Source organism: Hoplias malabaricus, chromosome 1 (assembly GCF_029633855.1).
Source record: "Hoplias malabaricus isolate fHopMal1 chromosome 1, fHopMal1.hap1, whole genome shotgun sequence".
Lineage (NCBI taxonomy): Eukaryota > Metazoa > Chordata > Actinopteri > Characiformes > Erythrinidae > Hoplias > Hoplias malabaricus.
This window is the reverse complement of record NC_089800.1, coordinates 83142737-83154927: the sequence shown is the minus strand read 5'-3', so window position 1 is coordinate 83154927 and position 12191 is coordinate 83142737. Positions and strand designations below refer to the sequence as shown.

Below are 12191 nucleotides of genomic sequence, written 5' to 3'. Positions count from 1 at the left end.
CCATCCTCGTTGACGTTTCTTCTCTCCAAGGCGGAAATCTGAGAGCACAATTGGCCTCACTATCTGGGTAGGTAGGATGGTCCTACTTTAAGCTGTTTAAAATATATTTGAAGAGGTGTTTTCTCTTTGAGGAATGTGTAATTATTCTCACTTGGACAAAATAAAGCATATAATACTGCAGTATCAGCCACAACAACGCAAAAAATCCATATCAGTGCATCCCTAAAAGCAAATAGAAGCTCTCAGAGCCTGACCTGTTCCAGGTAATGCAGGGAGAGGTTGATGTACTTGGCCTCAGTCAGTATCTGACCTCCCACACCGGTCTTCCCCACTCTTTCAGAGCCAGCCAGGTCCACCAGGTGAAGTTTCGAGCGACGCAGAGTTGCTGAGCCTGGCTCACGGCTGCAGATGTGAACGGTGAAGATACAGTGAGAGCGTGTGGAGGCCTGATTCATGGGTGTCTGTGAGAGGACAGGCAAAGGACACAGCAGAAATCAACAGAGAAAAATGACAATGGAAATTGCCTGTCAAAAGCTTGGGTACGTGATGCCTTACCTTTCAAACTAATTAAAAACACCATCTTTACTCCTACATTAATAAACTCTTTGTAATATCCAGCTTCATGTTTATCAGTGTCCTCTTTGCTATAAAGAAAAAACTATTAATGGAATGTACTATTAACTATCAATTCCTGGGACTGACGAAAGAAATATTTTCCTGATTCCCGTGAATTCCCGTTGTGCGTGTTCACTGCCCCTAGTGTGTGTAAAGAATTGCTCACTACTTTTTTTGGTTTGTTCACTAGCCTGGAAAGGTCAAATGCAGAGAAGCAATTTCCTCAAGGGGATCAATACAGATGTTTCTTTTTCCCCCCTTCTCCCCCTTCTAGACTATTAATAATGGAATGATTGCTAAGCGTACTATTGCTAGCGTACACACTCTTAAAAATAATGGTGCTACAAATGGTTTTTTGAGGGATGCCACAGAAGAGCCATTTTGGTTCCATAAAGAGCCATTTATGTTTAAGAGATTTGTGACTGTGAAGAACCTTTTTCAAGTTTAAAAACCCATTAATCGATCTTAATATTCTTTACCCATTTAAACGTATTAGCAAAAATGGTTCTTTATGGAGCCAAAAGTGGTTCTTCTATGGCATTGCTCAAATAACCTTTTCTAGCCCCTTTATTTTTAAGAGTGCATATAAATGTCTTTTGGCCAAAAATATAACACAAGTTGGATAAACATTTCTAGCATTTTTCAAACCAAAAATTAAATTTTGTTTCAAACTTTTGATGGAGATGGGTAAGAAAGGAAATACTTTGAGGCCATATGTACTTTCTAGTACTTTCTCTAAGATAGTAGGCTAATTTACTGTTTTTTAACATTGAAGAGGAGATGAAGGTCCTGTTGTCTGTGGATGTATCTGCAAGGAGCAGTGGAACACAAGGTAAACAAATCATGAGCAAACACGCAGCACCAGAGACTGTTCTGGTTTGTTTGTATGAGTTTCCTTGCATGTGCCCAACATTTGCATCAACGGCAGAAGCCCAACTGATGTCTGGTAAACAATGCAGTCATTTGAACGAGGCTCTTTTACCAGTGACAGAAATAAGCAGGTCAGTTCAGGGCAGATCATGCGTCTGGCGTGACTCACTGGAGCACGTTTTTCGATGAGGAAAAGATGAGAGAGTGTGTGTTACTTCCAATGGCATCAAAGAAAAGGAAAGCCCCACAGCCCACAGAGCAGATAAAGACACACTGTATTTAGGGTCTGATGACACACAGGACCATGCTGATGGAGCACATGCTTATAGACATGGTCATAGAGAAAAACATCTCTGATTCATGGACCTGGTAATTATTCTAATGCCTTAGAGCTCTGCAGTAACCTAATGTCCTCAATTCAAGAATAATAAATCCATGCTTAAATAATAAAATTATAAATAAAAGGAATCAATATGTAGAGGTATCATACACTACATACACTAGAGCTTGAGAGACTATTACAACATATTTTAAAACAATTGCTTGTATTAGACAGGCCTCTATCACATCTTCCGTATAAATCCAGGCCTTACTACCACCACTCAGGAATATCTTCATATTCGCATCTGCCTTTTGCAGTACTCAGATACTACACAGGCATTGTAGAATTCATAAATATATTAGGTTCAGTGAGTTAAAACACAACATAAACCCAGTTAGCATCCATTTTAAACAAACAAATATCTTTCAAATGGTGGTTACTCTATTGAGTTTGGTGGTTTTATTTATTGAGATCATTTATGTTAAGGGTGCATCAAAAGGTAGAACACTAATGTACAAACATCAGTGTTTAAGCTGAACAAGGGGTATTTGTGGCTTATAGGGTAGAGAACTGAGTTCCATCTACCTAACTGTCAGAAATATATGGGGGAGTGGGAGTGCTCACTAATGTGTGTGTGTGTGTGTGTGTGTTATCACTGTCACATATGGTTAAATGTGGAGGTACAAATTTAAATATCACTGCAGTGCAATGATGAAAAAAGCTCTATTGTAGTTAATTTACTCAATAGTTAAGGGTTAAAGCTAAAAGTTCAAACTTATTCTTTTTCATTGGCTACTTTAACATTTCTTGAGTCATTTTAGACTACACTTTGACTTAATTTATTGTGCCATGTTATAATATTTACAGGGTACAACACTGTCACTGTGGTGGTACTCAAGGGTACATTGCAGTACCTTTGTTTAGGGAACATAAGTGTACTGTTTTCTATAATATTGGTAGAGTTTTAAGTTGTGTTGGTTTCATACGGCCCATTTCATCTTATGTTCTTTAATTTGACATTTCTATAAAGAAATATTACCCTCTCCTTCTGGAGAAGAAAATGTAATGTAGGTTTAGGGAACAAACCTGGACTTTAACACCACTGTTTAAAGGTATTAAAGGTATTTACGATTTAAGGTATATTTACACTGTTTGTAACTTTAGTGACAAATAATATACCTTTACTGTACCTTTCTTCTGACAGTGGATGATAGTCTGAATCTATATACAAGTTAGAGGTCTTCAAATCCAGACTATAGCTGCAATTGTTAATGAACCTGAATAGCCAGGTATAGTGCCATACTGGACATTAATCCATCATCTGGAAGCGCTTATCCAGTTCAGGGTCGCGGTGGGTCCAGAGCCTACCTGGAATCATTGGGCGCAAGGGGGCGCCAGTCCTTCACAGGGCAACACACACACATTTACACCTACGGACACTTTTGAGTCGCCAATCCACCTACCAACGTGTGTTTTTGGACCATGGGAGGAAACCAGAGCACCCGGAGGAAACCCACGCAGACACAGGGAGAACAAACCAAACTCCTCACAGACAGTCATCCGGAGCAGGACTCGAACCCACAACCTCCAGGTCCCTGGAGCTGTGTGACTGCGACACTACCTGCTGCACCACCATGCCGCCAGCCATACTGGACAGCCATTTTAAAATCCCAGCCTGAAACCTTGATTAAAGTTCTGGATTTGAAGATATCTGCACTAGGTGACATGGCTTCCAGGAACGCAACAGATGAATAGTTAGCTAATAGCTCAAAAAAACAGATGCTCTTTTGTGGTCACAAACATCTGAGGATAATTTGATCCAAAAATAAATAAAGCAGAAGAAATCAATTTAAACTGACTTTAAATCTTACACTCTTTTCTGGTTAATCTCAAGACATTCAAACACAGAGGTTTCAAACCACAATTTATGTTTACTCTTTAAAAAGCTGATCCTTGCCAGCCACCCTGGCCACACACCTCGAGGAGCATCTGATTCAGCAGGACCCCAAAAGGGAAGCAGTGGTCAGCAGGCCTTGCCTCAACAATCCTGCTGCTGTGACTTCTGGACACAGGGACCACAGCTGTGAACCACAGCAGGAAGTCAGAGGGGACTACATGGGGCGCTTCATGAAAGCGTTCAGGTGGGAGACGTAGTGAAGAGACCCCATTCATAGACAAGGACAGGGGGTCGTTTCCTGGCCGGAAAGTGTGGGTGGCCAGGCCTTTAGGCCTGTGAGCTCATTGCTCCCTTTCAAAGTAAATGGGTCAGATAGCAGAGGGATGTTTAAAAGAGCATCACTGGTCCTCGGTGCGATGATTCTGGAAACAGTGAAGCCTAAAGGAATTTGGCCACAAAGCATATGGTCATCCTCAATGTACCAAAGCGAGCAAAAAATCAGATTAAAAAAATAAAATGTCTGCCAAATTGTGTAACACTTCCTCTCATGTTATTACTTCAGCATTTTCATACATATCCCACAGGTTGAAAGCACCGCACAGTGGTGTCACTGTGTGTGCTTTTGAAGGGTTTTCCAACATTAAGGCCCTATCCACATGAGAGTGAAGCTTTTAAGTCAATATGGAAAAAAGGAAGCTCAGTTCTTTCTTAAAAAACAGAACTGAAATAGAATAGAAAACAAGTACTTTTTAGCTTGAATCATATTAAATTATATATTTTTTCCCCAGGGCGGCATGGTGGCGCAGCAGGTAGTGTCGCAGTCACACAGCTCCAGGGGCTTGGAGGTTGTGGGTTCATGCTCCAGGTGACTGTCTGTGAGGAGTTGGTGTGTTCTCCCTGTGTCTGCGTGGGTTTCCTCCGGGTGACTGTCTGTGAGGAGTGTGGTGTGTTCTCCCTGTGTCTGCGTGGGTTTCCTCCGGGTGACTGTCTGTGAGGAGTGTGGTGTGTTCTCCCTGTGTCTGCGTGGGTTTCCTCCGGGTGCTCCAGTTTCCTCCCACAGTCCAAAAACACACGTTGGTAGGTGGATTGGCGACTCAGAAGTGTATGTAGGTGTGAGTGTGTGAGTGAATGTGTGTGTGTCTGTGTTGCCCTGTGAAGGACTGGCGCCCCCTCCAGGGTGTATTCCCACCTTGCGCCCAATGATTCCAGGTAGGCTCTGGACCCACCGCGACCCTGAACTGGATAAGTGGTTACAGATAATGAATGAATGAATGACTTTTTTCCCCATGAAAGATGTGCACATTGAGAAATGATGTGTGAAAGATAAAGGGTAAGAAACACTCATGAAAACAGTTCCCAAAATAAAACTGACAAATAGAAATCAATATAATAAAATCCTGTAAAATTGAGCATTAACTCCAATAAATTAATATTTAATCATATACTCATGTGTATAGTTAACATGCAAACATGCATCAATTGGTTGTTTTACAACATAAAACAAAATTGTATTCTACTTTAACCAAATTAGGATCAGAACAACCAGGATAAAGAGAAGCTTCTCTCCATGTGCCATCACACTTCTGCAGAGTTAGACATTACAAAAACACACAACATGTCATCTTCTAGATTTGTGTACTACACATGGTGTATAGCATCACACACACACACACACACACACACCACTCCATTCTCTGTACTTAACCTCTCAGACAAGCTCTTCTTCTTGTACATCACTAACCTGCCGTTGCCACTACATCACTTAACCATGACACAGAGCACTTTAATATAAAGCATATAGCATGGCACATTGTCAGAGGGAGAGAGATATTCTATGTGTAATTATATGCACTATTGTGGATTGTTGTCAATCTATGTGTACTGTAAGCTACTGGAACCAAACCCAAATTCTCTGAAAGTGTGAGCATATGTAGTCAATAAAGTTGATTCTGCAGTGAACACTCAAAGTCCCCCCACCCAAATTTTCTTGCCAATCGTAGAGATCGAGCCGGCAACCTTCCAGTGTAAATCCCGGTTCTCTAAAAATATGTCCATTATTATATAATGTACATTATACCACAGTTAGGTCTGATCCTACAATGGGATTGGCTGAAAGACAATTTAGGAGTGCCACTATTTAATGATAATGACACTCTTACTGAAGCTCTTCAAGTATTACTCCGCCACATACTCAGACACTCTCATATACACATGAAAAAATGATTTCAAATGATAAAATTCATAGAAATTCAATGGCTAGTAAATTAAGTCAGTAAGGCACTCACCTCTGCAATCATGCGATTGGTGTCTCCCAGGAAAAGCAAATTTAAAGCCTCTTCTTCATTGGCTGACGATTGCAATGACAGGTTCTTAAGGTGAATGTTCTGGTCAGTATCTTCCATTATTGTGACTTTCCTTATAAATGTCAAAACAACACATTTGAAAAGAGTCAGTCATAGAGTGTAATTCTAGTATAACAAATCAATGCAGAGTAAGTGCTTACAGGAGACTGTGGGACTGTGGATAAAACACATTGAATCAAACCCCTCTTATATAAACAGTTCAAGCTAACCACAGCTGTGCATCCCAACACTGTAGGACTAGCAACATGCTACACACATGCTTTATCCATCAAGTGAAGGGGCTTATAATGTGATAATGAAGCGGCAAGCTTTTTCAAAACAAACAAATGAATTACTGCCTACGTTCTGTGCCTTGGGCCTCGGCGATGACTTATGCAGATGCTGGAAGCTTTGAACTTATGGTTTCAATACAATCCAGCAGCTTCCTGAAGAATGGCAGACTGGCCTACATACCAATCAAACAGAAGAGAAAACGGGGTTGGTTTGTCAATTAATCTTGGGTTTTTGGAAAATTGGAGTGGAAAATTTAGAGATATAGATATAAACATTTCTAACTGTGCTTTTGTCAGTGGGTGTTATAAAGTCCAACTGTTGCACAATGAAAGGGGATACTGAAAGGTTGGACCCAACTAAAGTGCAATCAAACTGTTGACACCCAGTGTTTTGGATGGCACAACAAAAGCAGTGAGAGAGATCGAGAGAGAGAGAGAGAGAGAGAGAGAGAGAGAGAGAGAAAGCAGAGTACTTGTAACAGTAACAGTGGATTTTAAGTACCATAGCTCCTTGAAAGTTTAGCCTGTGTGGTCAGGAGTGGGCATTGTCTATTTTCAGCAGTATGTAATTAGTGGGACTTGAGGCCTTGAGTTAGATACCCAGCAAAAGGAGACAGCGAGACAAGGAGAGAGAATTAGAGTAAGAGAAAACAGAAGAGAGAACTGACAGCAACATATAGAGATCAAACTTCTTAATGCAGAAAAGTCAGTGCTCATTACATTTAATTCTGAAAGAGAAAAGGCAGAAGTAAAATGAGAGAATACAGAGAGCATGACTCACAGAGATAGGAATAAAAGGGAAAGGAACAGCAGATGCATTCAGAAGCTGCTCACAGTAAACTGCGGCCCACAGGCACAAGTAAATGAAAATTCCTGACCTGTGGTTGAGACAGATATCATCCAATTCTGTCACTGAAGCTTATAATTGTACAACCCTGCTTAGGGACATGGCTCCACTCAACTATTACTTACTTGTGTTGATTAATAAATACTCTACCTTCAGACACTGACTTGAAGCTCATATGTATGTGTAAACATACAAGTTCTGGTGTTTCACTAATGATAAATAGCTGGGGTCACTGAACAGATCATTATGTATCTTATAGTACCATCATCTTCAATGAACTGTCGCAGGCCAAGTCATGTATATTTAAAATATACATGTTAAAATGTAAAGATTCAAATAGAAGCCTTACAGAGGGTTCGGTTATTTGGGGCAGTTCTTTTGTAAATTGGACTACGGAGCGAGATACTAACGGTAAATCCTCCAGATTGGACGCTTCATGCCTAGGATCCAAAAGGTCATATCCCATCTCATTGTAGATCTCCAGGTAAGATATATGCGTGGTATACACCATACTACTGTCCTGTAAATAAGGATAGAATCAGTATCAGGGATTACAAGACACTACATAGTAACAATAGGGTTTCACAAGAAAAGATGACTAAAGTGACTAAACTGTCACTGAGCTAGTGACCCTCACATAACTCAGGTGGTACTCTCAGCACTTTTGGTGTCTTTAGTCAGGCTGTGTATTTCTACCATATTCCATCTGAATCGTAATGTTAAGGTCACACCATACACCGTGTAATATACGATTCCGTTATTTAAAAAAAAATTACAATACACATCTGAACCTAAAAGCAACTGTTGACTGCATTATCATTGTTGTACCTTTTTGAAGGGCAATATATGTTCAAAAGTCCATCAAATTAGAGCTTAACTACTTTAGGCAACAACCATTACGTACATATTCAACTGTGCACATACAGCTTATAATCTCCATAGAAAAGCATGTATTCAATTGCCCTTGAGTAGTTGCAAAAGAGCTTAATGGTTGTTAAACAGTGGAACAGCATATTCCAAAGTAATGGAGCTTCACTTAATACCACTGAATTGGCATTTGTGATCCAGAACTAATAATCTAATAATCATTAATGCTGGACATATGCCAGAAAGAATTCACTGAATTGTTACAGCATTAGCGAAGAAGCTGTTACTCATACTCTTAATACCATGATTACAAAAGAATTATTGTATGCGAGCAAATGTCTAAGAACTTGTGGCCACATGCTGTACATGTGCAGTACCTGTTTGTCTGACAGAGTTCAGTGGTCTCCCAGCATACTGTCTCTGACTGCATATACACTGACAAAATACAAATAAAAAAACATTTTCTTTGGAGGGAAAATGCAGGAGACCATCAAACCTGGCTGAAATGGTGGTATAAGTAAGACAGAGTTCTGGGGATGATGCCCCGGTCATTGTAGCGCTCAGCACCGCCGGTGATGGTGAAGGTCTTCCCACTGCCCGTCTGACCATAGGCAAAAATTGTTCCATTGAAACCTGCCAGTACACTGAACACATTCACATATTGAATATGGTTAACAGTGGGCATGTACATAAAAGAACAATGCTATATACACACACATATACATACATACACACCATAGAGTGCATTTTAATCATGATATGCAGAAAAATAATAATAATACTAGTGTTATGATGTTTTCCTTTCTCCAGAATGTTATAAAGCCAATAATTCCTTAAAAAATAATTGAAAATTTCCTTGGTTATGACCCTACAAAACCCTATAATTCATCTGAATTTTGAAACATTCAGACATCCAAACCATTTAATGCCTCTGAAAAAGCTGCTTCATTGAAAATGTTGAAGTAAATGTATGACGCTGCCATATTTTTCTGATGATATTTTGAAACATCATCAAAACAATATGGCAGCATCATACAGTGAGCTGTTACAATTTGCTTCAACATTTTCTATGAAGGAGCCTTTTTTGATAGGCATTAAACGGTTTGGATGTCTGACCCCTGTCATCACAACTGTGAAAGTTTCTAACTTAATGAGCGTGTCTAATAAAGGGACAGTCCACATCAAACCATTTCAGATTACAGTTTACATCTTAATGATTCCATTGCTTTAAATCAGAACCTGTAATTCCACTCTGACAGTGTCAAAGCAAAAGACGCAGCCTTTAAAAAATGCATAAAAACTGCTGACAGCGTCTGAGATTCTAGGGTTTGACTCAATGCAACCTGACATTCCAAATCACCCAGGAGAATGAAAAGCTCCTGAGGCGCTCATGGCCATGGAGACAGACAAACGACTGTAAGCAGAAGCCCTAAACCAGTATGGATCGCACAGAGCACTTTCTGGTTTGGCACAGCAGCAGGCATTCAGGGTGCCGTTCAGGAAACCTGAGCTCCACTTAACTTCGCTGCAAACCAATGAAGATTTGAAGAAATTACAAACAGTTAGAGCCTGTTTTCCTTAGCGTTGACCACACCAGATAAGCGGCTGACATCCGAGACTGTTTCACATCATGCAAGAGAAAAGCAGACGTGATGCCACTAAAATATCATTTACTCAGATCTTTCATCAGAAGTGTGTGTAAGATGGTGTAATGGTTACAGCAGGGGGAAGAGAATTTAGTCTTGGATATAAGTCGGCGGAGGCACTAATGGCGTGTATGATGTTATGCAGAGTTCCTGGAGGAGCTACACAGGACAGCTCCATTGCTCTGGGCATCTATCCTGGAACCTCAATTACTGCCAATCACCACAGCATGTCTTGAATGACATGGGACTGATATGGGCAGCATGGCATTTATGAAATAAAGAAGTTATTTCTAGAGGGTGAAAAATGACTTGCCTTATCTGAACCATCATATTAGTAACTGGATCTTCATATCCGGGCCTTAAACCACTTTCTTTCTGAGAAATACATTCTGTAAATTTAAAAATAATTCATGCTTCTCTATAAAATGGGCCTCTATAAAATGTAGGATTGTTCTTACACCCTGAAGCTACAAAGCTAATATAGCAAATGCTACACTGAATGATCACTGAACTAGGAAAATCTACCCCTTCTATCTTCTATCTCCTGTGGGGGTCCTGACCTTTGAACAGCAGACTGAAATGGGTATAAGAAAGCATACAGACATTCTACAGTATACATAGAGTCTAATCGTATGGGCTCCTGTATGGTCAGTGGAGCTGAAAAAATGGACAATGAGTGTAGATACAAGGTAGGTGTTTCAAATCAAGTGATCATTCAGTGTACGTCTAAACTTGTATCCCAAAACTATCACCGACTTACATCCAATGCTGTTGGGTTAACAAGGCTGGAGACAAGTTAGAGATGGTTTAAGCATGTTTTTATTACTAGGGAAGAACCAGAGACTTTGACCAAAAATAAGCTTAAATAGGTCTACGACAAAGTGTGTCCTTCCCTCTTCTGCACCTGTGACCAGTAGACTGAAAATCATCCATAACTATTAAAACTGTCATGTGGTTATCGCTATCACACAGCTCCAGGGTCCTGGGGTTGTTCGGAAGAGCTCAGCCTCTGTAAACTGTATGTGAGGAGTTTGACATGTTCTCCCAGTGCCTGTGTGGGTTTCCTCTGGGTGCTCTGGTTTTCTCCCACATTCTAAAAAAGTACAATGTTAGGTGGACCGGCTATGCAAACGATACATAGCTTTGAGTGTGTGAGGTAACTTGTGGGTGTGTGGTGCCCTGTGATGTACTGGCGCCCCGTCCAAGGTGTGCTTCTGTTTTTCGCCCAGTGATTCCGTGTAGGTGCCAGACGTCCCGTGACCCTGGACTGGATACGCGGTTACTGATTATGAACTAATGAATAAATACATGATTTCTGTTCATAAACTTCTGCATTACACATTTGATACCAAAACATATCCCACAACAGAAGCAGAACATGACGTGGCTGATTGACTATATTCCAGACTGGAGGGAAAACTGCACCCAGCGCTACCATGCCATTGATGGAACTAGTCATCAGGAGTTGTGAAAAGACATCTGGATTCAGAGAAGTATACTGTGGAATGGCGTGCTGTGAGAACCAAAGAATTATTCGATCCCTGAGAGGAAAATGACCAACATATGTGAAACATCCTTCTCGCAGCAAATCCCATTACAGGTGATAAAATGTGATGGAAATTGGAGTTACTACTTTATACTGCTGTGGTGAGTCACAGAACTGGTCTTTATTTAGCATCAACCACTTATTAGACAAGTCTGAAAAAGTCTAAGAATGTCCAAAACGCTGTAAATATTTCTCATAAACAGCATTCTGGGAGCTAACCGAGAGCTGCTGGACATCTTGGACTGACTGGTCATCATCTGAATCATCAGCAAATCAGTGAAGCAAGGGGGAGTCTCTGACTACATAGATTGGCACTACGTTCCACTCTGAGATTTAAGAGGCGAGAAAGGTCCTACTGATGAAGTTGTCAGGGCAGAGATAATACAAAACACCTGTGAATACCACCAAATCATGACCTACCGCTTAAAGCTAGACAGAGGGGAGGGAGGCAGACAGACACAGATCTAGTCACAGGAAATGCCACAAGACTGGCACTAGACTTAACCCCCCTGAGGGGGAGCAAGAACATATCTAGAACTACTAAACGAGGTTCAGTTTGCCACACTGTTTTGTCTCTCACTCATATTACTGTCATATCCAATAAAATTTTAGTTAATTTAATGTGAACTATAGATTATCACTCACTGGGAAATGTTATCTTTTAAACTTAATGAAAATTTCGTCATACAGCACAGAAAGGCCAGGGGTTCTAATTTGACACAACTGGCCTTGTTCTCTGGGTGGGTAGGATGGCCCTCTCTATCCCAGTGTTAGTCTTTTGACTGAAATGTGCATTAGTTTTATCTTCTTTAAGTCCTTTAATTATTGTTGAAATAAAAAAAAAAAATAGTCCTTAAAACAGCCAACAGATGAAGTTATAATTTCTTCGTGATTTTCTATTTTTAGATCAGAAATCATGGGTAATTTATCAAACTTTCACATTATC

General features: G+C 40.3%; 1 protein-coding gene across 5 annotated transcripts in view; it reads right to left on the bottom strand.

Annotated features, from left to right (window-relative positions):
• The window catches only part of kif6 (kinesin family member 6), a 94017-nt gene that overhangs the window by 73173 nt on the left and 8653 nt on the right, over positions 1-12191 (bottom strand). For all 5 annotated transcript variants that reach the window (XR_010803706.1, XM_066675343.1, XM_066675350.1 and 2 more), the window contains exons 4-7: positions 8550-8697; positions 7597-7706; positions 5990-6119; positions 255-461 (exon numbers count right to left, since the gene is read on the bottom strand). Coding sequence is in view for 4 of the 5 variants with exons in the window: in XM_066675343.1 (XP_066531440.1) it covers positions 255-461; positions 5990-6119; positions 7597-7706; positions 8550-8697 (595 nt within the window). In the remaining variant the exon portion in view is untranslated. The remainder of the gene's footprint in view (positions 1-254; positions 462-5989; positions 6120-7596; positions 7707-8549; positions 8698-12191) is intronic.